The sequence below is a fragment of the Cyprinodon tularosa genome, unplaced genomic scaffold (genome assembly GCF_016077235.1).
Source record: "Cyprinodon tularosa strain WSP-4 unplaced genomic scaffold, ASM1607723v1 ctg17, whole genome shotgun sequence".
Taxonomy (NCBI): domain Eukaryota; kingdom Metazoa; phylum Chordata; class Actinopteri; order Cyprinodontiformes; family Cyprinodontidae; genus Cyprinodon; species Cyprinodon tularosa.
Window position 1 is genome coordinate 3,096,848 of NW_024038531.1, and position 27,895 is coordinate 3,124,742.

At 36.9% G+C, this 27,895-nt stretch overlaps 1 protein-coding gene across 3 annotated transcripts in view; it reads right to left on the reverse strand.

Moving 5' to 3' along the window:
• Positions 1 to 9,028: 9,028 nt before the first annotated feature.
• The window catches only part of syt1a (synaptotagmin Ia), a 251,779-nt gene continuing 232,912 nt past the window's right edge, over positions 9,029 to 27,895 (reverse strand). For 2 of the 3 annotated variants that reach the window (XM_038281328.1, XM_038281326.1), the window contains 2 exons: positions 16,779 to 16,912; positions 9,660 to 9,866 (listed from right to left, as the gene is read on the reverse strand). In XM_038281328.1, the coding sequence (XP_038137256.1) occupies positions 9,660 to 9,866; positions 16,779 to 16,912 (341 nt within the window). Of the gene's footprint in view, positions 9,867 to 16,778; positions 16,913 to 27,895 lie in introns of all 3 variants that reach the window. The other variant, XM_038281327.1, reaches the window with a different exon arrangement.

Consider the following 27,895-nt stretch of genomic DNA (forward strand, 5'->3'; position numbering starts at 1 on the left):
AAGCTTTCAAATTAAAAAAAGTCGTATTATGGTTATTTAAAACTTTACACAGATGGTTCAAAAAATTCAAAGGTAAATGTGAGAATAGCTATATTCATTCCAGAATTTAATATATGTATATGTAAAAGATTAACAGACCTTTTGTATATATACGCAACAGAAATGGTATGGCAGGCCGATTTGACATTTATTAGAAGTGACGTCCTCTCTGTTTCATTTGTTGATCTCTAAAATTAGATTCTTCCTAGTCAAAACTAGTCACATTTCTATCATAGATAGCACTAAAGCATGCTACCTAGTCATAATTACAATAATCCTAGTCAGAATTGTATTTTAGATGTCACTAATTGCATTTCTAATTTCTATGTGATATGTATATTTTAGATAGGAAGAATGTTATTTTAGATATCTGAAATGTTCATTTTGACTAGGAAGAAATGCATTTGAGACATCTGGATATATATATTCAATCAAGCTAATAGATGTCAAAGCGGCCTGCCATAGGAGGTAGCAATTATTATTAGTTTACAGTGGGTGGAGGAGGTTAGACCGGACAGGGTGGTGAGTTGCACAAATTCTAAAGCTGCAATAGAAAGCATTCCATTCATTCAGGAGGAAATAATAGGAAAGACCTTGTATGAGAAATTCATCAGAGTTTGTTTAGGTTATTTAGGTGTAATAGATGTTCAGTTCTGTTGGGTTCCAGCACATGAAGGAGTGAGAGGAAATTAAATAGGAGACAAGATGGCTAAAGGCTTTAGGAAAGCAGAATATAGATCAGATTCCATTTGGGAAAGGGAAAGATAAATCAATAATTAAAAAGAAAGAAACAAAATTATGGCGAAAAAATATGGGATGAAGATGAGAGAGAAAGAAGATTATATAGGGTTCAAAAATCTGTAATTGTTATAAATTATGGAGAAAGAAGCAGAAGGGAAGATATAATATATACTAGATTAAGAACTGGACATACCTACTTGAATGAGTTTTTGTTTGTACAAAGGAAGAGAAATAATGATTTATGTGAAGGTTGTGAAAGAAAAGAAAATGTGGATCATGTTTTGATGGATTGCATTAAATATGCAACTGAAATAAAGAGGATGAGGAAAGCAATTACGGAAAAAGGGAGAGAATAGAGTATTAAAGGAATTTTAGGGACAGATGGAGATAGGGAGGAAAATTTGGTTATTAACAAAGCATTCTTTTTATTTTTACATAACACAAAAAAAAACATAGCATATAGTAGGTGGAACTATAGAGCTACACACTCATGTACAGTAGGTGGTGGTATGCACCTATAAGTTGTTTGCAATCCGCATTTGTTACTTAAGTAGAAGTAAAGATACTGCAGTTTAAAAACACTCTGGTAAAAGTTAAAGTATGAGTAAAGACCTCTTTACTCAAGTAAAAGTGAAAAACTATGTGCTCTAAAAACTACTTAAAGTATAAAAGTATGAAGTAACCTTTAAAAAAAAAAACAGCCAGATGCCAAGAGTAACGTTTGTTTTAAAAATGTAACGAATAGAAAATACAGATACTTGTGTGAAAATGTAATGAGTAGAATTCAGAAGTAGGAAGAAAAATAAGTAATGGAGTATAGATACCTAAAAAGTGTACTTAAGTACAGTAATGAAGTATTAGTACTTCGTTAATCGACACCTCTGATTTTGACAAATAACAATAGCTTAGAAAATATATTCAGGTAATTTAGCTTAATCGTTAACTCTGCATATAAAATAGATCCATTAAACACAGATTCTCCAGTCGGCTTTCAAGTAATGGAAATTAAAAATTCATTTTACCAAAGAATGAATAAGAGTTATTCATACTACAGAGTGATAAAAAATATTTTTACAAACAAAAAATGTCAGCCTACTGAACGATATGTACAGTATGACATGGATATGTGCACACAGTGCATATACATAATAACAGCCTTTTGTCTTATAAGTTTTATTGATCCAATGAACAGATGAATCTGAGATGAAGCCCTAATTAATCTCAATTTCTATAATTCCTTCAGATCAGCCTGGATTATTTGAGATTAGATTTTGGTTGAATTTGGAAGCTTCTGTGGATTTCATGGATCGATACCTTAAAAAAAATAATTAAATATTGCCTCAAATCAAGAAGAAATTCCTTAACAGCCAAAGTAAGACAATTTGAAACATCTGTTATATATTTATAGATGGCTTCTTTTCACTAATATGCTTGGATACCTATAGTTGTCTGTAAAAACCTCTAGGAATGGACTTTTTTTTTGTTTTTTGTCAGCAGCTTGAGTCAACCAGTAGTAAGTGGGAATTTTATAGGACTAGTCATAACATTTCTGCATCCAAGTTTATTCAAAATGGAACCAAGGTTTTTAAGGAAACAAAAAACTCCAACCACCTTAAAATGAGCAAACATGGTGGTTATAGGTTGTATCTAACATCACTACATTTGAAAATACACTCCGACCTAAATTATAACTCTGTTTATGCATGCTTCATAATCTCTGATGGATAGGTCTGATACATAAACATTTCCTCCTGCAGTTGTCACACATCATCTTATTACTGTGTTTTTGCACAAAAAAATACTTCCTAAGAAACTGGTTAACTTTATTGTAAATGTTGCAATCAGAGCTAATTCCTTCACATTCAATAACAGTATGTGTGTCTTTGTATAAACATGTCTAAATTAAAGCGGTGTATCTAATTTTTCATCAAAATTACCACAGAATTTAGTGCCAATGATGCTAAACCTTAAAAACTCACATACGCATGAAGATTTCTTTGATCATCTGCTTTATAGCAAAGGGCAGTATATATAAAAGGCAACATTTAGGCGAGTTTAATGAAAGATTACAGCTCGAACTTTAGTGTTCAACATAAAATTTATAGCTTTATGATATAGGATTTAATATAGATTGTTAACTTTAGTGAATGATTGTGAAAAGGAAGGAAAAAAAGCAGGTTCCAACATTTTTTACATATAAAAACAGAAAAGTACGCTGTGCATTTTTTACTGATCCTCCTCGATGCAGCATAAGATATCAGAATACTTTTCACTTTTTGCAAAAGCACACATTGTAAAATTATTTCCTGCAAGGTTTGTGCCATATTTATCTACCTGCTGAATTTTATTCTAAGCTTAACCCATTCTTCTTATAAAACATAACTCAGTTAGATTGAATCTAAAGGGGCTGTGAACATAAGTCAGAGACTCTCTTAGATTTATTTGGTCTTTCCAACACAATGACAAGCTTTGATATAAACCCTTCCACTGATGCTCTATGTTTATAGACAACCTCCCAAAAGGTGAACCTTCAGTCTCATGCCTTTTGTTTTCATCCCAGACAGACGTGTTTTTAGCTCCATCCATCAATCAAATCTGACAAACTTTGTTTCTCCTAAAAAAATGGGGCCTCGCTGCAACAATGCTGTCGCCATGATATGTTTCTAGGGGAACAGTTTGTTCGGGGTAATATAGAGGATAACATTTCTGTCTACAATAACATTTTACTCAAATAATTTAAAAGACAAATTTTAATTTTATCTGTTTTCTGCATCACCTCCATGGCTTGTGGGAGATTATATCTGGCTCCCATCTTGCTGCTTTGCAGTAAAGGTCAGATTAGTTAACTGCAACAGGTCACCTGATCCCTGTGGATCTCTGCAGCTCCTCCAAAGTTACCATGGGATTCTTAGATGCATCTTGGTCCAATGCTTCCTTCAGATGTCTGTCAGTTGGCGGAGAACCATGGTTAGGAATTATAGGGTTCCAGTTTTTACACTGTCTTGTTATTTTGAAGTGATATATTAAATCTTTGACACGTTCACAGCTTTGGATTTTATTTAGAATTAACACTTTTCCTCAGACCGTCTGCTGTGATCAATCTTGCTCTTTTGTCCTGAGATTATATTACAAACACTGAAATAACTTGATGGCTTCTTGACCCATCAGGGCACATTTTCAGATTTAAATTATATTTTTAATAGATGTGGTAAAAATGTTTCTTATCCAGTAGATCGCAGTGCTGATCTCTGTTAAACAGGCTGCCCTGAGTGTGGAGCAAATTTCAAGGCAACAGAAATTGGTCACGCACATCCTGTCTTTTTTTTCAGGTTATGATTGAGTGCAACCCTGCATGGGAATGAAAACACGACATGAAATGTATCAACAGGAAATAAAACATTTTTATTGATCATTTGTGTATATGAAGTTATATAACAACAGTCAGAAAACTCCACAGAGTGAATCACTACACAAAGTGAAACGAAACTGTAAAACACCTCATCAGAAAAATGAAGGTATACACAGCAAAAATAACCGTCAGCGGCTCGCTGTGACTGCGAGCGATATGGCAGGAAAAAACACCCCAAACAGTTCTACGAGATTACAGAGAAAACTTTCACACACAAAATACTCAAGCAGGCAGTTGATATACACAAAGGCAACTAGGATCTTTCTATAGCATCAGATTCTAATACTTTACACAGCTTTGCTTCTGAAAGGTCAGTGTGGCTTTTCCATTGGAGAGAATCTTGTCACACAGAAAGCTTGATCAGCTTCTTTAAGGGGGGGGATTTGTTTGTTGATTATACTTGCACGCTTTGGTAGGAAACCATTACATGGGAGGGGGGGGATGTTGCAGTGTGGGTAATAATGGCTTTTTGCTTTGTAGGTGTTTTTCCACCTCACGATCCGATGGATTCTGCAACAATGCCCCAGTTTCTGAATTCCCTGATGTATCTCTGTTTGATCAGATAAATCCTTCAACACAGCCTTGATTCGCTGAGGCCTCGGATTTGATCCTTGTTTAGTTTACGTTAAAAATCTGATGCATTTGTGGATTGCATGAAGCTACGCTTGCACAATGTCAAATAAAATATTCCTTCAAGTAGGAGAAATATATGGATGGCAAAAAGTGAGATAATTCAATAGAAATGTGTCTTATACACACATGTGATAAATAAGAGAAAAGGGAGACACATTTAAAGAAATTAATTTATTTAAATACAATTTATTTGTAATAATCCTGTAAATTCTTAAAAAGTCTAAAATTACGATTTATTTAATTTTCCTGTGTTAAAGCATATATATATATATATAATACATTTAGGCTATTTTTTTCATGATGAATTCAAACATTATAACAATAATAATATTAAGCTAAAACAGGTTTGGGGAAATTTCCCTTTCAACTGAATGATGTGAATATTTATGAATTTATGGAATATCTATTCAGTTGTTTACAAAATGACTTATCAAACAAATTAGATAGTTGTGGGTCAAATTAGATACGTGTCATTTAAATAAACTGCTAAAATAATCCATAAATAACTATTTAAAGGTTTCAATACAGTATTGAATGCACATTTTAATAGTTTTCAAAATAAATAAAATATTATATATAGCCAAAAAATGTATTCTAACACTTTTTTTTATTTTGATGAAGTATAAATAAAATCAAAGAAATCTAATCTAATATTTATATCAGATATTTAATATTTAAATTTTTTAAATAAATTGAAATTATAAGCATATAGCATTTGATTAAAAATCTTTATTGTGCAAGTGTTGCTCATTTTACACTTTTATTATCTGAGTCAGCAGAGCACGCTGCATGCAGATCAACCAATCAGATGTCAGATTAAATTATTTCTTAATAGTTTGTTGGACAAAATTAAAGTAACTAAAAATCTATTCATGGTTATTTTTCTGTATTAATTACTCCCTTTAGATAAAATATAGATTTTTGAATGCTTTAATGTATTTATTCAAAGTATATTCCAATGATCACACATGTAAAGTAAAGCCATTTCATTGAATTGTGGCACTTTAAGCCTTCAATAGGGATGAAGCCGTTTGGAAGGATTGAGCTTTTATTTCGCATTGGACATGAATGTAGAGTTTAAAAATCCTTTAGATTACTGTATTTACTTTTTTCTACAACAAAAAAGTGCAAAGTACATGTAATAATCTCACGATTAAAGAAATCTACACCAACACAGTATGTACTGTACATTCAGAGTTTTCTTCTTAAATATAAAAAGAGATTTTGACGTTAAGGCAGAAAATAAAAAAGAATGATGAGGTTTAAAACAGAAATGAACCAGTTATATTTTATCTCCCTTTATATTGATTTTTGACATGGTGTGGATATATACATGGCATTTTTAGGGATATTCATCTTGTTTGGTTTTTAACTAAGACTCCCTGAAACTTCGGATGCTAAACTGTGTGCAAGAGAAAAACGGACCTGCGGAAAAAATAGGGAGGAAAACTTTAAGAAGAAGTGAACAAGCTGGATCTACGGTGCGCTGCGCCTGAACCGCTGGCCTGGAAGGACGATCGTCATCCTCTCTGCTGATTTTAACATTATGGGATGGACATACAAGTATTGCACAGTGCTCAAACAAAAGGCTGTGAGAGCGACCCGCTCGGATAAACACGCGTGACGTCGGCACGCTCTTTCTCTCTCTGGTTGCATGGAGGAGGAGGGGGCAGGAAGGGGGGGATGGCGTTAAACGCTACGACATCACTACAGAACAAACCTGCTACCTACTGATAAATCTACATCTCTAAGCACACACGGCAGTCACAGTGATACACAAAGCAGTCGTCAGAGACTCCTATGGAATGACAAGTAGCTTTTTCATAATAGTGCTATCAACTACACAATAACATTGAAAACATTTAGAAAGTCCTCCTGAAGTGTAAGCATCGATATAAGCAAGAGGTTCCTCCAAGACTTCATGGTTTCTATGAATTATCCCACTCCTAATTGGACCCTTAAGTAAAAAAAAAACAAGATGGACGAAGAAGACCACTCACTTTTACGGTAGTTTACCTGCTTTCCAGGTGTTGTCGTGTGTAAACGACAAAATTAAGCAGATGCTGCGGCCCGAAGGTGCCAGGCAAGAAGGTGGAATAGAAAAAGGAGGCGGGGGAAATCTATTTTCTCGGTTTAGGAAACTGTACGCAGAGTTTGAAATCTGTTCTTTTAGTTTATAAAATGTATGCATGGACTTTAATATGTGCAGTAGGTGAGGAAACCTATTAGATCCACGTCCACTGTTTTGGAAACTGTATGCACAATCATACCTTCCTTTTTTTTTTTTTAAATGTACATAAATTAGCTGTTCCCTCGGTTTAGAAAACTGTACAAAAGAAATCACAACCAGTTTAAGAACAGTTGATCAGATTTCTTAGTAAAGAAAAACCTTTCTGCAAACAGCAGTTTTTTCTCCCAAATTAGATAAATTGAAATGTGAACTTTTTTTTAGGAAATCATGAACCATAAGTAATTGATCCATGTAATTTGGGGAAACTGCATGCATGGCTTACATTCAGATTCATTAATTTATGTAACTGAACAGACTGTGATCTGTTCCTACAGGTTTAAAGATGGTTTAATAAACTGCAATCAGTTTTTTTCAGCAGTTTAAAAACTGTACATTAGAATACAAGTCATCCCTTCATATTAGAAAAACATAATGACTGAAATTATCGACTGCCATGCATTGCCTCATGGATTATAATCTATTCCTGCATTTCTAAAAAAAAAAAAAAAATTGAACTAGCTTCAATGTTTTAAGTTTAGATTTTGAATTTTCTGTCCAAATTTTTTAGGTTCATGCAGTTTCAATAACATTATGTATGTCCTCCAATCCGTTCCCTCTGTTTAGGACATTTTTAAAAGGGACTGAATTCTTCATGAGATTACTTTCTTTCAATAGAAACACTTTATCACTGGAGCATTTGGCAAGTTACATAAACAGTTTGCACACATGCCAGCTTTTCGACTAAATTTAAGAACATGCACGCACAGATTTGAGTCCATTCACTTAGATTATGAAATTATGAATAAAGAATACAATTGATTTTCAATATTTGTCTTAAAACTCCAATCATGGTTTAGTCTCCATGTGGAGATTATTTTAGGATCAGCTGAAAACAACCAAAGCAATCCCAATCAATACCTTAAGCCAATCCTTTAAACAGCAAAAAGCTATAAAACATGTTAACAATCAACATAAATCATAATCTGGAAATAATAATAGATTAGTTTAAAAAAAGGTTGCAATTGTCGCTAAACATAAACCATTCCTAATAATGTACAGTTTACTAAATAGATGGAGCAAATTTCCCCACACCTCTATTTTTGATTCCTTGCCCTGCTTCAGAGAAGCTGATTTTTATTTTACTTGTGAGGATCTCTGGCTCCCCCTGCAGGTAAACCGACACAAATTAAAAATGTCTCTTAGAGAAGACAACAAGCGAGTTTCAAAGACGTCCAGTGCAAAAACAGCAGCCACATAAAAGTTAAAATTGGCAGTAAAACATGGCTAGCTCTATTGTCACTGTGAGAAGGCAACGTAAAGCATAGACTGCGATTTAGGGCACCGTTGCAGCCAGAGACATTGTTCCCGAAAAACCGAAGCTACGACCACTAGCAAGTGGGAGTGTGCATGAAGAGAGGGTCTCAGCTTAAGTCGCCTCCCTGAAAATGGCAGTGTTTAGAAACTCAACATTCAGTTGAGACAAAGTTTGATTTTTGTCTTTTTAGGCCACTCCTCTGTTTGAAGGCAAGGGGATCGTAACAGAACGGCTCCCCCTGGTGTCCGCCGGCCTTAGGTAAAAGATCGTAAAAATTAAAAGCATCATGCACTTTACTAAAAATAGTCAACACGGTGAATTGCGCTAAAAAATAGTCCCCTTAAGTCCAGATCTGCAATTATGTATCTTTTTCAAACATGACACTTCCAGACAAGGCTGTTTAAACATAATATTGTTAAACAAGATTAAGGGCACAATGGCTACAGCTTGGTGCTTTTTTTAATCTGCGAAACGTCCGTTTCTCAACAAATTCTTAAAAAATAAGCCTAAAATATTTAGCCAAATATGAAAAGACTGACTCAGATGTGATCTTTTCAACCTAGATACTGCAGATCCTGGTAGAGAACCGAGTGCGAAATATCATTAGAAGGCATGTGCTTTGAACATTTCCAGCAGCATAATTTTCCAAACAGAACCATAGCAGTAAATGGCCTCATATTGTTTTTATATTCAACTGTTGTTTTTTTTTACCCTACATTGTTGAACTTAAAGCCAGACGCCGTCCTTTACAGTCGGAACATTTTCCTCACTCGCAGGTTGGAGTTGAATGTCGTTTTATTCTGGAATGCAATAAAGTAATAAGGTAGAATTTTTAAATCCTGGGATATATAATATTGGCTTTCCTCTATATCTGCATTTACATAATTTAAAATAGAACATCTTATTAAAAACATCGAGATATACACAGATTAGGAAACGGGTAACAACATACAAACACAGAAACTAGAAATCATTTTTGTCTTCATACTTATATATACAACTGTGATACAATAAACTCTTTCAGTCATGCGCTATCTATACAGATCATATTGCTTAAAAGAAGGGGGCTTTTGGTCATGGCGGTGAAGGGCTCAGAGAAGGAAATCAATCAAATAAAAGGGGAACACAAACTGAGAACCTAAGATTTTAAAAAAGCGAGACGTTTGAACGCTTTACTTTGTGTAATCAGAAGGTAAAGGGAGGGCTTACATGGATGGACCCATATATCACTGAGGTATTTACACAAACTGGCTAAAGAGTACTACAAGGCAAGGAGCTGAAAGTGGCCCTGCCTATTTCTTGGTGGCGAGCTGAGCGTCCACCTCCTCCTCAGGTTTCAGCACATGCCACTGGGCGATTGGTCTCCGAGGGTTGGCCAGCATGTCGGACCAGTGGCGCAGCTCCGTGCCTGTGCTGTTCAGGCCCACGAACACCTTACCAATGGCATCGTTCTTGCCGATCTTGTCATAGTCCAGAACAGTTATAACAACTTGCACTTTCTGCAGTGGGAGGAAGAGGAGAGAGGTGGGGAAGACAGCAGAGGATCGGTTGGTTTTAGAAATATTCCAGGTTCTTTGTAACCTTTCAAAACCCACCGGGTCGCCGGCGACCCGTTTTAAAGCGTTTACAAATAATAACTCAGAATGCATGAAAATTACACCGATAAAATGTTTACCAATTTAGACATGTTAGACATCGTTGGAAAGCTTAGATTCTCCACAATTCAACCACCTAGTTCATTTTATGGACATAGTGAGCACCAAAGCACAATTATAGCAGCATGTCGAAATGTAGCATGACAAAGCAGCCAGAACAAGCAAGCATGTCTTTATTACTGATGTTCAAAAAATATCTTATTATTTTCGAGAAGAAAAAAAAACAACTTTGAGTCATGTTTGAACCGATGCAGCATGGGTTTTATGCAGCTTGGGTGTTTTACTAACTCAATTTTTATGTATATATTCAGAAACTAGAAGGTGTTAGCCTTCAAATAACGTATCACACATGTAACTTGGGCTTACAGTTCCTTAGTCATGTGCTATTCCATTTGGGTCTGCTAAATAGGCAAATTTCCCAGAAATGAGGTGGATATTAAGAGTTTAAGCTGGTTTATTGCTGCTGAACAGCATATTTTTTATTTCTGGATCCCATTTTTGGAACTGAAAGTATTATTGAGGGCTTGTGAGGAATATCAGCACAAAGCCAAACTGCAAAGAGGAAAAAACATACACGGTTTCCACATCCTCTACATATAAACATCTAAAAAATGTGGCGTGCATTTATATTCAGCCATCTACTTGTATGATTACAGTTAAAAATATTGTGGTGTCTCTCTACAACATCTGTGAATCTCAACTGTACTTTTTGCTAATTCCAGTAATTTCAGAGTGGAAGGAGCATCATTGATTTCATGCTTTAGTTGTAAGTTTGAGTTCTCTGGCTCTAAAACGTTTTCTCTCATTCTTCATCCTCCTACTGAGTTGCCATGGGTCACTTGGCTGCTTTTCGAGTTCTCGACAAATTTTCATTTTCAGATGACGGAGGGAAACATTGCTCTATATCAGGTGTAACCAATTAAAATGTCAAAGTAGAAGATCATCAACCACTAAAGGTCCAGAGATATTTTTAATTATAATCTGTTACTTTAAACAGAATTTAACACTGAAATAAAATTTGTTTTTTATATATAAGAAAAAGAAACATAATTTTTCAATATTTTTTCAACAATATTTTCCATTTTAAAATCTAAAGTTTTTTTTTGAGTAGAGAACAACAATCATTCAGTTTGGTATATAGACAATTTCCTGATTTCTCTTTGTTTTTTTTATTGTTTAATGAGAGCAGTGGGCTTTATGCAAGGCTTTAAACCTAGATTTGAATGGAGACAAATCCATTTTCAAGCACATATCAAGGTTCTCATTGATGAGCCTGGATCGATATTTATTTTTGATTCTGTTCATGGTGGAGAATCCTGGTTAACAGCAGTAGGTTGAGCCAAATATACTCTAAATGTGCAGGGTCATCTTTGAGCACGACATTTCACTTTTCTTTCACCAGTTCACCGCAGTTCTTCCAGCAGTTCTCGCAGTTTTTCATTGTCTTCTCCTTCATTCTCATCGCCCAGCTTTCCACAGGTTTGGCTGCTGTGTCTAAAAGTAGCAGCAGCAGCAACCCAGACTGACAGCTAATTGGCTAATATGCATCATGTGTAGACTGGTCCCGGAGGGCTTTACCGTACAAACAGGAAAAGCGGGGCAAGTAATATTTGACACTGCCGTGTTTTTTAAATCAGGTCGGGTCCGGATTAGCCAGCAGGTGGGTCCGGATCTGGACTGCAGTCCGCTAATCCATGACCTCTGCTCTATAGGATGCTGGTCTCTTAGATGACTCAAATCTGATTTAAACTTCTCCACAACTGCATAAATGACCTGTGAACAGCTGAATATATACACTAAACTAACAAAGGTGAGCCAATTTTACTGATTAGCTCACAGCTAATGGCAGTTGGTTGCAGCATATTTAGATTTTGGAGAATAAGAGTAAAAGGGGCTGTGATGAAAATACCTAATTTTTCAGATTTTGGTAAGAAATTTGAAAAGAAGTAATTCCTTTCCAATGAATCACGCAAAAATTTGTGTTGTTCTTTCTTATAAAATTCAGAATAAAATAAACAAAGTAGCTCTAAATAACATTTTCAAATCTGCACAAATATGAAGCTTGTAAGATCTATAATTCAGGTGCTACTAAGGACCCCTGGTGGCCTTGTTAAACTAAGCAGCAGCTGAGTTTGCTTCTACCTCAGGCCGACTCTGTGCACGATAATCTGCCCTTTGTCACTTTTCCAAAACAGAACATTTATGTTTACTCTAGAATATTCTTAGTTATTTTAGCAGTAAAACTGTAAATGTAAGGCTGTAAAAGTTACAAAAACTTCTTTAATATTCACCTGCTTAGAATATAGAGTGGTTTGAACATTGTAGAGCTCCCTAGCTTCCCACTTTACTCATTTTGTTTATGGATTTTTGTTACAAAAACCTTTTTTTTTTGCTTTTGCTTCCCTATCCAAAAAAATTAAAGACTTAAACCTTTTATATTACAGTAAAAATCAATCCCTTATAAGCACAATTACTGCACCTATATTACCACCTGCCGCCCATCAGACAGGTTTGTGTGACACGTCTGTTTTCCCTCAGGTGCTGCTTGTGCTCCCTCTAATGTTTCATCTACAGAAACCAAAAACTTTGAGAGGAGCTAAGGGGTTTATTGACTGCTACTTGATGCTAAATGGTCTGAGCAGCATATTTTGAAGTTTTTGGTATAAAGATAAATTAGTTTAGTGAGAAATAATTCATAAATCAGATTTGTGTTGATTAAGAGATTGTTTGATTCCTCACACTCCAGCCCTCAGACCGACTATGTTATTCAAAGTCAAGCTGCAAAGAGGCGTCAATTCACGACTCGCAATATGAATTAGTGCATGAGGCGGCCTGATTACGTTTCGATCCGTCGGCACACTGAGACGGAGCGACAGCCACCGGTGTGTGTGCGCCGAGTCACTGCTTTAAAAGACTGTGGCTAATACAGCATGTAATGAAACACTGAATAAGGCTCCCCAAAGGCCGGCTGGAGTTAGCTCATCTTTAAAGTTGCAGCTCACCTGCAGTTTGCTTATTGAAATTAGGCCTCCTTTGATACTGAACCAGCACATACTGTGATTTGTTAATATGGAAAACAGGCAGATAAACAGCTTAGCACGATTTTTAACGCTTCATTTCATACCGGAGAAATATAAAATAAAACAAGCTATTGGCTCTATGATCTTTCTATCAAGGAAGGGAAAGAAATTGTGTTTAGAATAAGTAAAATATTAATTATAAAATACATTCCACTTTAACAGGACTAGTTAGTTAGAAAACAGAATAAAAACACATTTACAAACTCAATTCTTCATGTTAAAGGTTAAATAATGATGAAAAGTATAATGGTTTGAATAAGTCAAATAATGTTATCCAAATATGCCTTAAATAAATCTTGCCTGCTGGCTGAAATCTCACAGTATTTGAACGTTCACAAACACGGACGAATCCAATATTTGCGAACTGACCCAAACTGGGTCAGCCAATCACATTGTGATGAAAGTAAAAAATGGCAAAAAGAACACATGGCAGTAGAGGAGGATGCTGCCACATGTGTTTGGTCAGAATCTACAGTTTCATATTTGAAATAGGAACAGCTTCAAGTGCTTTGTGCATTTTTCAAAGGCAAAGATGATCAGTTAGGTTCTGCTAGGCGTTGCTTTGCCCAAATCCACTCTAAACGTTTTGGTGAATGTTCCTCTTTTCCCCAAACAGATTAGATGGGAGCAAGCTCTGATTGATAACGTGTAGAAATAAGGGCTACATGCCAACAATATAACTTGCAAGGTTATTAAAATTAGCATAATCTAAGAAATGAGAAAAATAAAAATGAAAATTTTTATTAAACCGGAAATATAAGGAGGTTGGAGGCTCTGGACTGGTTCTATAATCGGTCTATTCGTTTAAAGTGTGCAGTTATATACACTATATTGCCAAAAGTATTTGCTCACCCATCCAAATTATTGGAATCAGGTGTTCCAATCACTTCCATGGCCACAGGTGTATAAATTCAAGCACCTAGGCATGCAGACTGTTTTTACAAACATTTGTGAAAGAATGGGTCGCTCTCAGGAGCTCAGTGAATTCCAGCGTGGAACTGTGATAGGATGCCACCTGTGCAACAAATCCAGTCGTGAAATTTCCTCGCTCCTAAATATTCCACAGTCAACTGTCAGCTGTATTATAAGAAAATGGAAGTGTTTGGGAACGACAGCAACTCAGCCACGAAGTGGTAGGCCACGTAAACTGACGGAGCGGGGTCAGCGGATGCTGACGCGCATAGTGCGAAGAGGTCGCCAACTTTCTGCAGAGTCAATCACTACAGACCTCCAAACTTCATGTGGCCTTCAGATTAGCTCAAGAACAGTGCGCAGAGAGCTTCATGGAATGGGTTTCCATGGTCGAGCAGCTGCATCCAAGCCATACATCACCAAGTGCAATGCAAAGCGTCGGATGCGGTGGTGTAAAGCACGCCGCCACTGGACTCTAGAGCAGTGGAGACGCGTTCTCTGGAGTGACGAATCGCGCTTCTCCATCTGGCAATCTGATGGACGGGTCTGGGTTTGGCGGTTGCCAGGAGAACGGTACTTGTCTGACTGCATTGTGCCAAGTGTAAAGTTTGTTGGAGGGGGGATTATGGTGTGGGGTTGTTTTTCAGGAGCTGGGCTTGGCCCCTTAGTTCCAGTGAAAGGAACTCTGAATGCTTCAGCATACCAAGACATTTTGGACAATTCCATGCTCCCAACTTTGTGGGAACAGTTTGGAGCTGGCCCCTTCCTCTTCCAACATGACTGTGCACCAGTGCACAAAGCAAGGTCCATAAAGACATGGATGACAGAGTCTGGTGTGGATGAACTTGACTGGCCTGCACAGAGTCCTGACCTCAACCCGATAGAACACCTTTGGGATGAATTAGAGCGGAGACTGAGAGCCAGGCCTTCTCGTCCAACATCAGTGTGCGACCTCACAAATGCGCTTCTGGAAGAATGGTCAAAAATTCCCATAAACACACTCCTAAACCTTGTGGACAGCCTTCCCAGAAGAGTTGAAGCTGTTCTAGCTGCAAAGGGTGGACCGACGTCATATTGAACCCTATGGATTAGGAACGGGATGTCACTTAAGCTCATATGTGAGTCAAGGCAGGTGAGCAAATACTTTTGGCAATATAGTGTATAAATATATGCAAAATAAAACTTTTTTTTTTACCATAATGAAAACCAAATGGTGACCAATTCTGGCAGAAAAGTCTTAGCACTAAGACTCTATTTGTTGAATTTAATAATCTCTTGATAATCTCTTCTGCTGGGAGGTTTATGTTTGATGATTTAATCCAAACCCTCTCAGATTTTTTGTTTTTTCAAGCTGCATTCTTCTGTTGGAACTATTCATTTATTCTGATCTAGTCCTTTAGAGGCTTTTTCACTGTGTGAAACTAAACTGTGCTGTATATGCAAATGGTGAGTGGTAGCTCATTACTGTGCGACGAGTGTGGAAAGAAACTTTAAAAATAAAAGCAAAATAAAAAACAAAAAACTAAAGTGATGATTCTGACACAGGTTGATCCGGATTGGTCAGGCTATGCCTCTGATATTAGATTTTATTGATAATAATAAATACTTAATTGCAACAAAAAATAACAGAACAAATCCTTAAGGGGAGGAAATTTTTCTTTAGATATTACCAATGAGACGCCTTTGCTGAAGATATCAACAAATGCCTTTCAGCATCCAGTCAAGCTAATAATAAATATCACTCCATTAAATGTTAGGTTAACAACAAAAATAAGTATTTTTTTTTAAGTGTTTAAAAAGAACAGAGTTCAAGCCAATGCTTTAAAAAAAAAAAAAATCAAGCATCTTGTGAAACGTAATGGAAAAATAAACAATCTAAAGCAAATAGAGCGAAATCAATTAAGAATTTAAACAGTTTACCCCAAAAAACATCAATAATATGTGGGAGCAGGTTTGTAATTAAAGTCAGTAGAGCTCATGTGTTCAACAACCAATAAAGAGAGAGAGAATTTTAAAGCACTTCATTGGTTTTTCCATTTACAAGTTCAGTGTTTGATTCATCCAAGTCAAATTAGGTCTTTAAAGTCTGTTTATAGCTGTCCCACAAAGGGTTCAATACAGTCAACCAATGATTCAATCAATTCCTGCTCAGTGAGGAGCTCAAACAGGTACCCAGCATACAGGTCTGAGTATTTATTAGAGGGTTGACTGGGATCAGATCTGATTAAACTGATTGTGGGGTATCAGACCCATGATTGGTGAGCGCTGACAAGTTTAATTAATTTCACTCAATTACCACCCCTACCTGAGACGATAATCTTATTTGTTTTTCTTTTTCATAGTTTCCGAGTCAATGAATTTATCCATTTTTAATAAAGACTCCATCTTTTCTCCCTCCTGAACCGCAGACGCTGTCATAGACCATCGGCGCCACTATAACACTTGATTAAAATCAGCTTAATGATGATAGGTTGGTGATCATTGCACTGTAAGAAATGCTACAAACAGATAAATGAGATAAATGCCACAGGCAATAAGAGTGAAGAGAATAACAACCATTCAGCAATTGGCTTGTCTAATTGCAGAACTGAGGCCGATTTAAACAGAATTGCCTTTGATTAAACTGTTACGATGAAATAGACGTTAAGATGATTATTTGGCAAATGAGCTTGAATTGATCAAAGCTAACTCAAAACAATTTGTTTTTTTAACTTGTTGCCAATTAGAGGACTGAATGCTATGGTGGATGAGGCAGGAGACTCACCTGGATTTGTTCAAATGGGACCTCAAAGCTAAAGGACTCGTTGTAGTAAGGGTTGAGGGTGTTCTTCTTGATTGTCGTTTTCTTCTTCTTCAGCCTCTTTCCGTTTTGCATGAGGTGGATCTTCACGTATGGATCTAGAAAAGAAGAGAAACAGGAACATTTTAGGTGTGAAGGGAAAAATAGTGAATGAAATTTAAGACTTTAACCTTTTAAAACCTGGTGTTTAAAACTGTATCAGAAGCAGAAAACACGTCCAACGTTCAGCAGAGTTGGAACTTATATAAACCTCTGTCCATCCATCCAAACAGTTTTAGCTCACTATATGGCTATATATGAACTTAAAGGTATAGTGGAGGATGTTCTTTTTTTGCGTGGATCACCAAAATAAGTGATCCTCCTAATTGTCATTCTGGTGATATGTGTAGGTAAGGCCGTCCAACGTGCTCGTCCTCATTTTCACTTACCGCCGGCGAGTCTGACATAGTGGAAAAATTGCAAATATTATTTTGGAAAGTAAGTTTGTATGATGCGATGCAAACAGCAACTTTTAAACAGAGCGTGCACAAGGAAAAATGGGCTTATGCACGCTCTTGCACACATTAAATAGGTGTTCCCTAGTTTTGCATTTTTTTTTTAAAGGTGCAAAAATCCTCCACCATTACTTTAATGTGGTTTTATTCATCACTACTATTGACCTCCACTAATGTTTACACTCATCAAAAATGATCTAACAGAGCTGTTCAATAATCATATCTTAAAACTGATTAAACCTCCACCTCTGACTCTGTGTTTTTATATAAGTTTGATTAATGCTGCAACATTATTTTTAAAAAGATAATCATCTCAAACCTCTTAAAGCATGGTTTTATTGGTGAACCACTTTAAAAAGTGTTTATTTTCCAACTTTTGTAGTGCCTAGCTGTGCTTTACAATCAGGAGGATTTCTTTTCATTATGAGACATTAATCAAAAATATAAAAACACCATCAGAAGAAACGGAAATTAGGCATCCTATCTTACTCTGCAACAAAAAATAAGTATAGAGATCACTGGAAGACAACATAATTACATGGAAATGTGGCATTTAGCATTATTCACAAGTGCAGCTAATGCTAAGAGTTGATGAAATAGGCTGCTGGTCTGATTTGATTGATCAGGAGGGGTGATTATTTGCGTATGTGAATCAGTGTTTGTCAATCAGAATGGTTCCCAAAATCAATAAAAACTAACAGCTACAAGGAGCAAAATCTGAATAAAATAGATGCTACAAGAGATCATCAGCTCTGTCTGAGGTTACAAATGGTGGCTCTCAGCCTCATGTGTTGCATCAGTCAGTTAACCTTCTCCTCTCAAGAGCCTCATTGTCATCTGTCCGAACGGCATCTCGAGTGGAAGCCAATTGCTCTGCTTCGTCCGTCCTCACCCACTCTCCAGCAATCATGCAGAGTGTCCTCCTGAAAACTGCAAGCCACCTATCGCTTTCATTTATCTATCCAATTTGTTTATGTTTTCCAAACTGTAACCATAATTAAACTTAAGAGGGGGCCCAGAGACTTAAAGACGGGAACAAAGATCTTTTCAAATTATGAAATAATAGCCTTTTATTTTTCATTTTTTGGCTTCAAACAAGCCATTATGGAGGGACAAGGTGCAGCAGTTAATTTGCACATTCATTGAGAGCCTAATGAGACTAAACTATGGGCAGGAGAAGAATGTAACAAGGTCCTCTGCAATTTCCACAGACGCACAGAGAGATGAAAAAGGATTTTATATTGACAAGTCCTGTCAATTTATATTCCTTTTACCACTTTCATAACATTGCTGCTAGTCTCTTTCATAGAAATTAGAGAAATGTTTCATGACAGACAATTATGCTAATAATTGTTTGATAAGCTGAAAACAGTTCATGTAGTCCAAGTATTAAGCTCATGATAGAATACACTTCTTTACAGACTTCAAATATTTAATAAGACCATATTCTTTTCCCCTAAACTCCCGTAAAAGCCCTAAATTATTTCATTTTTAACGCAATGCATATTGTATAGTCAGCATTATAATCATTGAAAAAGTTCTTTTTTTTACATCAATAGTTATTAAATTAATCCCAAATTCTAATTTTTGATGATTGCAATGTCTGACAAATGCATGAGGTAAGTCACAGAGTAATAAGTAGTAAGGATCAGTCACACAATGATAGATATTAGACAGAATCTGCTAGAATGAAAGAAAATTAGAAATTTGTGTTGTTTGACGATAGTTACATTACAAACCTACATTATTTCCCTTCTGTACGTTGTTTTTTTTTTTGCTTACAATACTGTGGACTTTTCTAATTGACCCTCATACGTTCTGCATAGGTTCCCTTACTGACTTAGAAAATATTTTAATTGATTGTTTCGTTTGTTGTTTTAGTATGAACAGAAAGCTGTGTCACATATTTGCTTTATACTATGTTGAAGGAAATATATGCTGTATCAAATTTAAAGCTTTTGTAAATGGAATTAGGAAACAGCAAGAAGGAAAAACTTTCTGAAAAGCTGTAGATACACTATATTGCCAAAAGTATTTGCTCACCTGCCTTGACTCACATATGAGCTTAAGTGACATCCCGTTCCTAATCCATAGGGTTCAATATGACGTCGGTCCACCCTTTGCAGCTAGAACAGCTTCAACTCTTCTGGGAAGGCTGTCCACAAGGTTTAGGAGTGTGTTTATGGGAATTTTTGACCATTCTTCCAGAAGCGCATTTGTGAGGTCGCACACTGATGTTGGACGAGAAGGCCTGGCTCTCAGTCTCCGCTCTAATTCATCCCAAAGGTGTTCTATCGGGTTGAGGTCAGGACTCTGTGCAGGCCAGTCAAGTTCATCCACACCAGACTCTGTCATCCATGTCTTTATGGACCTTGCTTTGTGCACTGGTGCACAGTCATGTTGGAAGAGGAAGGGGCCAGCTCCAAACTGTTCCCACAAAGTTGGGAGCATGGAATTGTCCAAAATGTCTTGGTATGCTGAAGCATTCAGAGTTCCTTTCACTGGAACTAAGGGGCCAAGCCCAGCTCCTGAAAAACAACCCCACACCATAATCCCCCCTCCACCAAACTTTACACTTGGCACAATGCAGTCAGACAAGTACCGTTCTCCTGGCAACCGCCAAACCCAGACCCGTCCATCAGATTGCCAGATGGAGAAGCGCGATTCGTCACTCCAGAGAACGCGTCTCCACTGCTCTAGAGTCCAGTGGCGGCGTGCTTTACACCACCGCATCCGACGCTTTGCATTGCACTTGGTGATGTATGGCTTGGATGCAGCTGCTCGACCATGGAAACCCATTCCATGAAGCTCTCTGCGCACTGTTCTTGAGCTAATCTGAAGGCCACATGAAGTTTGGAGGTCTGTAGTGATTGACTCTGCAGAAAGTTGGCGACCTCTTCGCACTATGCGCGTCAGCATCCGCTGACCCCGCTCCGTCAGTTTACGTGGCCTACCACTTCTTGGCTGAGTTGCTGTCGTTCTCAAACACTTCCATTTTCTTATAATACAGCTGACAGTTGACTGTGGAATATTTAGGAGCGAGGAAATTTCACGACTGGATTTGTTGCACAGGTGGCATCCTATCACAGTTCCACGCTGGAATTCACTGAGCTCCTGAGAGCGACCCATTCTTTCACAAATGTTTGTAAAAACAGTCTGCATGCCTAGGTGCTTGAATTTATACACCTGTGGCCATGGAAGTGATTGGAACACCTGATTCCAATAATTTGGATGGGTGAGCAAATACTTTTGGCAATATAGTGTATATCTTTTGCAAAAAGCTCCCCTTAAAGAAAATGTTAAATGTTTTGAACAAAAATATCTATACCTAAATTTGGATGACCAAATATTTAATTATTAAAATTAAATCATTATATTTGTTCAAACCAAAGTGATGCAAAAAACAAAGACAAAAAAAAAAAAAAAAAACATCCCAGATTGTAAAAAAAAAAAAAAAAGTTTTAATGCAATAAAAAAAAGAAAGAAAAACTGGTTAGTAAAACGCAAAAATGACCAGTTATGGTTCTTAAAATAAAGAATGTTTGATGCAGTCAGCTGTCAGACATCATTTCTTCAGTACTAAAACTGTTAAAGGATTTATAAGATACTTTTTAGTTGCAAAATGTTGCATCACTAAAACGTATCACACAATTTCAACCAAACTTTAAACACTGTTCTCTTTCATTTCAGTCTAAATAAACTAATCTGCTCTAAGCTGATAATCCTGTAGCAAAATAATGTATTAAAAGTGCCTTATGGGTTCTGTTTCCCAGTTTCAAAAAATGTTTTTAAAGAGTGCAGTTTCTCAACTGTCCAGTAGATGGCAGCCCAATGGAAATAACGGATTTAATATCTAATAAAACAAACAGAAATAGTCCTGTTTCTTCATAAGTTAGATAAAATACAATAACTATGAACTAATGTTTTCTTTCTGCATCATGGCCTTTTTTTCTCCAATTAATGATTTAGGAACAACTTGAAGTATGATGGAGAAAAACAAATAACCACAATATTATTAATAAATTAAAATGTAGAATTAGTCATTTCCCTACTGAATACTGAGAATCAGAGCCGTGCATCAGCATGAATAAGCAGCAAAACTGAATCGGATCTCATAATTAGAAGATGAGACAACGCCGACTCGGTTAATCTGGATTTATCTCTGGATTCGATATGCATAAAGTCCTTATAAAGTTTGTAAGATGGCATGCTACACAGAAAAAGGGAGACTGTCATCCAATTTAGGGCAAAGAGGGCCTGCCTGCAGAGTGGTGGACTGGAGCAGGGCATCTGACATGAAAATGGAGAGAAAACAGCGTAAACAGAGTCGGGGGTAGTGAAAAGCAGCAGAATAAATAGATGACAGAGAGTGAAAAGGTAACAGGCTCCTAATGGAGTGGGTGTCCATTATTACTCTCCTGCTGAGAGGAGCTGAATCGCTGAGAAGATGAAAACAGTGAAGGAGGGATGCGTGCATAGGAGTGGAAGGGACTTTTGTTGTCACAGGAAATAAATGCATCCAGAAATATTCAGGTTTATAGCTTATCCAACTGAAACTCACATATTTGAATTCTTTAAACAGCATGATGGGCACTTTGGGCACTGAATTATTTATAAAACATTCAACAATGTTTACGGTTAACAGAAGATACAATTTGGGAATTAGTAGAGATGGTCTAGGAAAGACTCTCAGCTTGTTAAATAGGGTTGAAATAAACATTCGATTTTTATGATTCTCATTATAATCACAGACTATGATAAAACTATGCAAAAATAAGAGGAATTTCTTATTCTCGTTCCAAAAATCATGGTTAGGATCTCACCCTTGAATTTATAATATATCTTTGGCTTAATTTTTCCAAGGAATAAATTCAGATATAACAGGGGAATACAATCCTCATTTTGTTAATGTTTAGGCAATAACCTTCCCTCCGTCTCCCTGATTTAAAAAGACTCATAAGAATTGCTAAAAGAGAAAGAGTTAACTATTTTATTTTTCATAATTAACTCAATTTAATTATATAAGAGTTTAATTATATTAATTATATTAAGAGTAACGAAACAATGTCCTCTCTCCCTTTGGATTTACATCGATTTCGGAGAGCCAGCCATTCAGCTTTTTAGAACATCATGTTCCAATACTGACCCTTTTAAATAAGACAAAAACAAATTAACTTTAAAATTAAGGCATGAAAAAAAAAAAATAAATTACACCTAAAGCTCTGAAAATGCAAAAATTTCATTCAGACAATTTGGGGCAACTTCAAATAATTTTAAATATTCTTTAGATATCATCATATATAATAATCATACTAGAAACAAAGATAATTGAAACAACCAAAGAGCCTGATAATTAGAAATATAAAAACCCCTGAAAGCACATGGATAGCCATGAAGCCCTTACTTTTTAATAAGACTTTATATTATATTTGGGTAAAGAAACAGAAAACAAAGTTTTAAACTTTCAATGCATTTTGTTTGTGTTGATCCTTATGTGAAGAACTTTGTTCAATACTGGGTTGTTAAATTTGGGATAGAAAAAAAGACATTTATACATTAAAATAAATAAATGGAGTAAAAACAGAGTTTAATCTAATTTCCTCAAAATAGCAATATTAATGTCCTTGGCAGAAAATTAATAATCCACATTTTTTATGCTAAAATAAAAGACAGGATAAATTCTTACAACTTATTTATTTTTCTCTACATCCTGATAATTCTTTTTAACCCATGGCTAGATTTTAATTGCTGTGCATAAACTGTTGTTTTATCAGGATTTAAATGAAACATGTTTGCTTTGGATTTTCTTCTGAGGTTATGATCGAAGAAAAGGGTTTATATTGTTTTAACAACCAGAAATAAAAGCTGTAATTGTCATTTCTAGTGTTTGTTTAGCCTGAGCAGCTGAATGGGATTTCATAAGATAACCCTTTCTGATGTTGAAAATGGAACCGCGTGTGAAGCCACATCAGCCCCTTCCAGATGCTCTTATCTTTCCAGCCAGCAGATGAGCGTTTGGCATTGCAGAGATCAGGGAGGCGCCTCATACCTCATATTTTTCTGTCTCATCCCAGATGGATGTAATCGCTCCCATTTTATGGATGAATGGGAGCCCTTGTGATGCAAGAGTGCTTCCTTCCATATGGGTACAGCACAGGGAGTTGTCTTCTCTACCCAGAGGGTTACTCATCTGTGTCCTGGATCTTGGCCTAGGGTTTTTTATATTAGGGTGGTAGGAGGCTATCATTTTCTATACATCTTCATAAAGAAGATAGAAGCAGGATTATGGATAAGCTCTGAGCCAAATCCATGGCAGGAGTTCGGTCAAGATTGTAAAGGCGTTTCATTTTTGGAATTTAGAGCTGGGAAATGCTTAAAGTGGTGACTGCTTTTTATTCTCATAGGAGCAGAGATGCCTAAAATTGATTCTTTAAAACAAGTTGTGTGCACAGATACAGACAAATATAGGATATTTCCTGAAATGTGGCCACCGTGGGCGCCTACAGAATTGTGCCAAATGAACACCAATACAGCTCAGATAAATATAGCTCGCCTGTCATCTTAGCTTTCCTACCATCATTTAGGATTTGCCACGGTGGGTGCACCCAGGGGTGGCTGTCGGTTCAGTTTTACACACTCAGCTCAGCTGTGAATCATACACAATCTCCTACAAACACACAAGCTTTCCTGGGAAACTCTTCTCTGTGCACATTCACATAAACAAGCTTCTTGATATCTGATCGAGGTCTCTAGTGTCATGATCTAGTCTTGTTTGCATTAAAGGAACATAAACTACCCTTTAGCTCAGTCACTATGGTGGATTCTTTTATAATTCATAATTAATCTATCCAGTTTTATTAGCCCAACAAAGATGCAACACGGAGATAAAGGTTCGAGGAAGGAATCCCAAACACCACTTCCCACAGCAGCATTATCCAGCTCAGTTTGGGGGATCCTGCAGTATTTCAGCCAGAAAAAGAAATATAGCTTGGCCCATGGGTTCTGAGTCTGCCCTGCTCTGTCCGTTTCAGTTAGATAGTCTGGCACCCGGGTGGCATCATGATCTGGAGGTTAAACAACTCGGAAAACTTCTTTTGAGGTAGATGAGAAGTGGCTTAACTACACTGATGTGGCTTATCTCTTAAGCAAAGCCTGTCCCCCCAGCAGGAGAAAGCTGCTGTATCTGAGACCTGTTTCTTTCAGACATGATCCATATCATGACCACAGCTGATGGTAAAAATGTAAATATACCTGTTATTCAAAAGCTTTACATTTTGTCTCAACTTTTTCTTTATAAAAGACCAAAGCACTACTTGCATTCCTCTACTTTGGAGAGAGATTAGCTCAAAGCGAAGCACCACCTTTATCCTTTGAAGAATGATGGACTTAAACTTAAAAAAGCTCATCTTAGCTGGACCCTGTCAGCTGCATAATGCATGCTGAAGGTGGTGGCTTAGCTGCTACTTTTAGTGGATCAGGAGTTGAAGAGGTTTGTGAACTTTGATTCTATAATAGGTGCAAATGTGGCTGCACAGTGGAGCAGAGGGTAGCACTGTTGCCTTGCAGTAAGAAGGTTCCGGGTTTGATTCCCAGCCCGGGGTCTTTTTGCATGGAGTTTGCATGTTCTCCCTGTGCATGCATGGGATAAACTGTCTTTCTCCCACAGTCCAAAAACATGACTGTTAGGTTAATAGGCTCTATGCACAGCTCCACTACTTCCTGAATTTAAGGCAGCTCCTTTGTTTCCTGTCTTTCATGATTGGATGCACTGATTAATCCAGGTGTGTATGACCTAAGTACCTGGCCAGACACACCTGGATTAATCAGTTCGTCCAGTAATGAAAGACAGGAAACAAAGGAGCTGCCTTAAATTCAGGAAGTAGTGGAGCTGTGCATAGAGCCCATTGGCTTCTCTGAATTGTCCTTAGGTGTGAGTGTGTGCGTGAATGGTTTGTCATGTTTGTCTCTGTGTTGCCATGCAATAGACTGGTGACCTGTCCAAGGTGTACCCCGCATTTTGTTTCCCCGCCTCATTGACAGCTGGAGATAAGCACCAGCACCCCTCGTAACCCCAGCAGGGATAAGCGTGAGGAAAAATGGATGGATAACTGTGACTACACAGGGGAGTGTTGGCATAGTGGGTTAGAGCAGTGCGCTTGGGGTCTCCGAAGGTTGCAAGTATCCGGTACGATCCCCACACTGCAGATAATTATATTTTTTATTAGCCTAGTAAACTACCCCACAAGACAGCAGCCAAAATAAAATTTTGCCTGCGAGTTGGTCTAGCCTTGATCAATGCCCCAGGCCCTAAATCTGGCGGGCCAATCACAACGCAGAGATGTGTTTTGAATGTCTGGATGCAAAGCGGGCGGGGACGCTGGTGAAAACCCCACCAGTAGCATGCACTGCAGTTTTCAATAGGACTCTTCATTGAATGTTAAAAGTTCTCTGTTGTTTAATAAAAGCATGTTTTAAGATAATTGGAGGCGAGAATATTACACTTTAAAGCTATATGGTCCATTTATCTATTTAATACATAATTAATAAAAAACTATTTCTAAAGTTAAGAGGACCACGGCAACCAGCAGAGCGGCCAGGCTAACCGCAGCCCGTCTGCAGCGGCCCTCTTGCTGCATAGTCGTGTGTGAAGGACCGCTGGCTCTGATGGCAAGTTTTGACTCAGCTTTGGAATCAGTTTTGGAAGGATTACACTTGGGGTTTTTGCTCAAACGTGAGCAGGAAGAGGCTCTACACTCCCCCACCAGCTCTCTGTCATTGTTACTACGGCACAGACAGCTGTTTGAAAAACAACAGGTTGTTCTCATCAGCAATCTTCCGATGTCTCATTCATCAGGGCCAGACTAAATTACACATTTAATTTCACATTTAGTCTGATTTATCAGGGTAATTTTTTATGAGACAAAAATGTCAAATTTAATATCAAGTTGTATATAAAAAAGAAATACTTTATCTAAATCAACTGTATAGACTAATTGTATAATTTCGTTAGGTTGTATTTGTTCTTGATAGCAACCAATTAAGGTTTAAGCTCTAGGAATCTAAATCATTAATTGCGAATTAAGGATCATTGAATCCATCAATCTAAGAGGAGCTGGTTCCCAATTGACTTATTTACGCCTGTATAGAACTCCATAACCGTAGGTAGAGAGCAGATAGATATTAAATAAATATCCAAGAATCAAGCCTTGAGGAACCTCTGATGCAATCTTTGCTGAAGCATCTCTGTGAAGCACTGTTCTGTTGCTAAATTAAACATCTTCCTTATTGTTTTGTAATCTTATAGCAGGCATCTTTGGAGCAGCAAGTTATGGAGTTAGTGTACTTTTAACGACGAGGAAACATTACCCATCTAGATTAATCCATACATCAGAAAAATAAAAGCATACCTAATCGGGTGACTGTCATATCTGTCCAGTAGACAAACAACAACTTTTAGCTTAATTAGCTCTGGTCTTACGGGGGGGCTCAGATTGCTCTAGGTCACAGGACCGATTTAGTGACGGATTCAAGTCACATTGGGAAGTTTTTCAGAAGAGCAGACTCCATATAGCAATGACACATTCCAAGTGAGGTAAATTCAAGTAATTTAATTAAGCTAATACTTGGGTACAATAGTTATACAGCGTTTCTTTCAGTAAGATTTATAATAGCCAACATGACCCAAAAGCAATGTGCCAAGCAATATCTGAGCAAGTTAAATACATTCTATTCCATTCCCAAGTCTGCTAATCAACAATTAAATTACATCATTTTATATTAGATGTCAAAGTGTTTTAGAAATAAATCAAGATTTAAGGCAATACATTAACTATGTTATAAACCACTTTCTCATCAAACTAATCAGATGACTCCATGGAGAAGGATTGATTTGTTCAACTGACAAAGTTAAGTAAATAAATATATTTACTTTGATTTATTTATGGCAGCTTTACTTTCTTTTCACCATAAGTCACTCACTCTATGATAAAGGCTTAAGTGTAACTTAACAGTTAAGCTTTTAGCTGAACTTTAAAGAGTCGAAGTTTGAATCTTACACTCTAAAATAATTATCAGGGAAAAAAATCTAAAACCCAAAACGCCAACAACATTAATTTTGTCTTCCTTAATCACTTTTAAATTGCTTTTACATTGACCTAATGATCCCTTAAGCCCGCTGGCTTACATAGAAACTTGGAAGTCTCCTTGTGGGACCAGGCAGCAGCATAAGACAAATAAACCTTCCAGCTGAAAGGTTTGATACTGAGATATCGCCTTGGGTCAAGGCAGTGCAGCTTCATTAACGTCCAAACAGCACCTTAGTGCTTTGATAGCCCCGTTTCTGCAGGTCATTACTTGGTTATATGCTGCCTAACAGCTCTCCAAAAAAATACAAAAGGAGGAAAACAAAACAGTCTCAGGAAGTTATCCTTTCACTCAACCTCTGGGTAATATCGGATGTCCTTACTACCAATATAAGAGTGCATTATCTTAAAAAAAAAAACCCATATATATTCTGTTTTGGACTGCTATTAGATAAACCTCACAATAAAGACTGACATCCGTAGGAGGCTGAAATAGTTTGAGGTT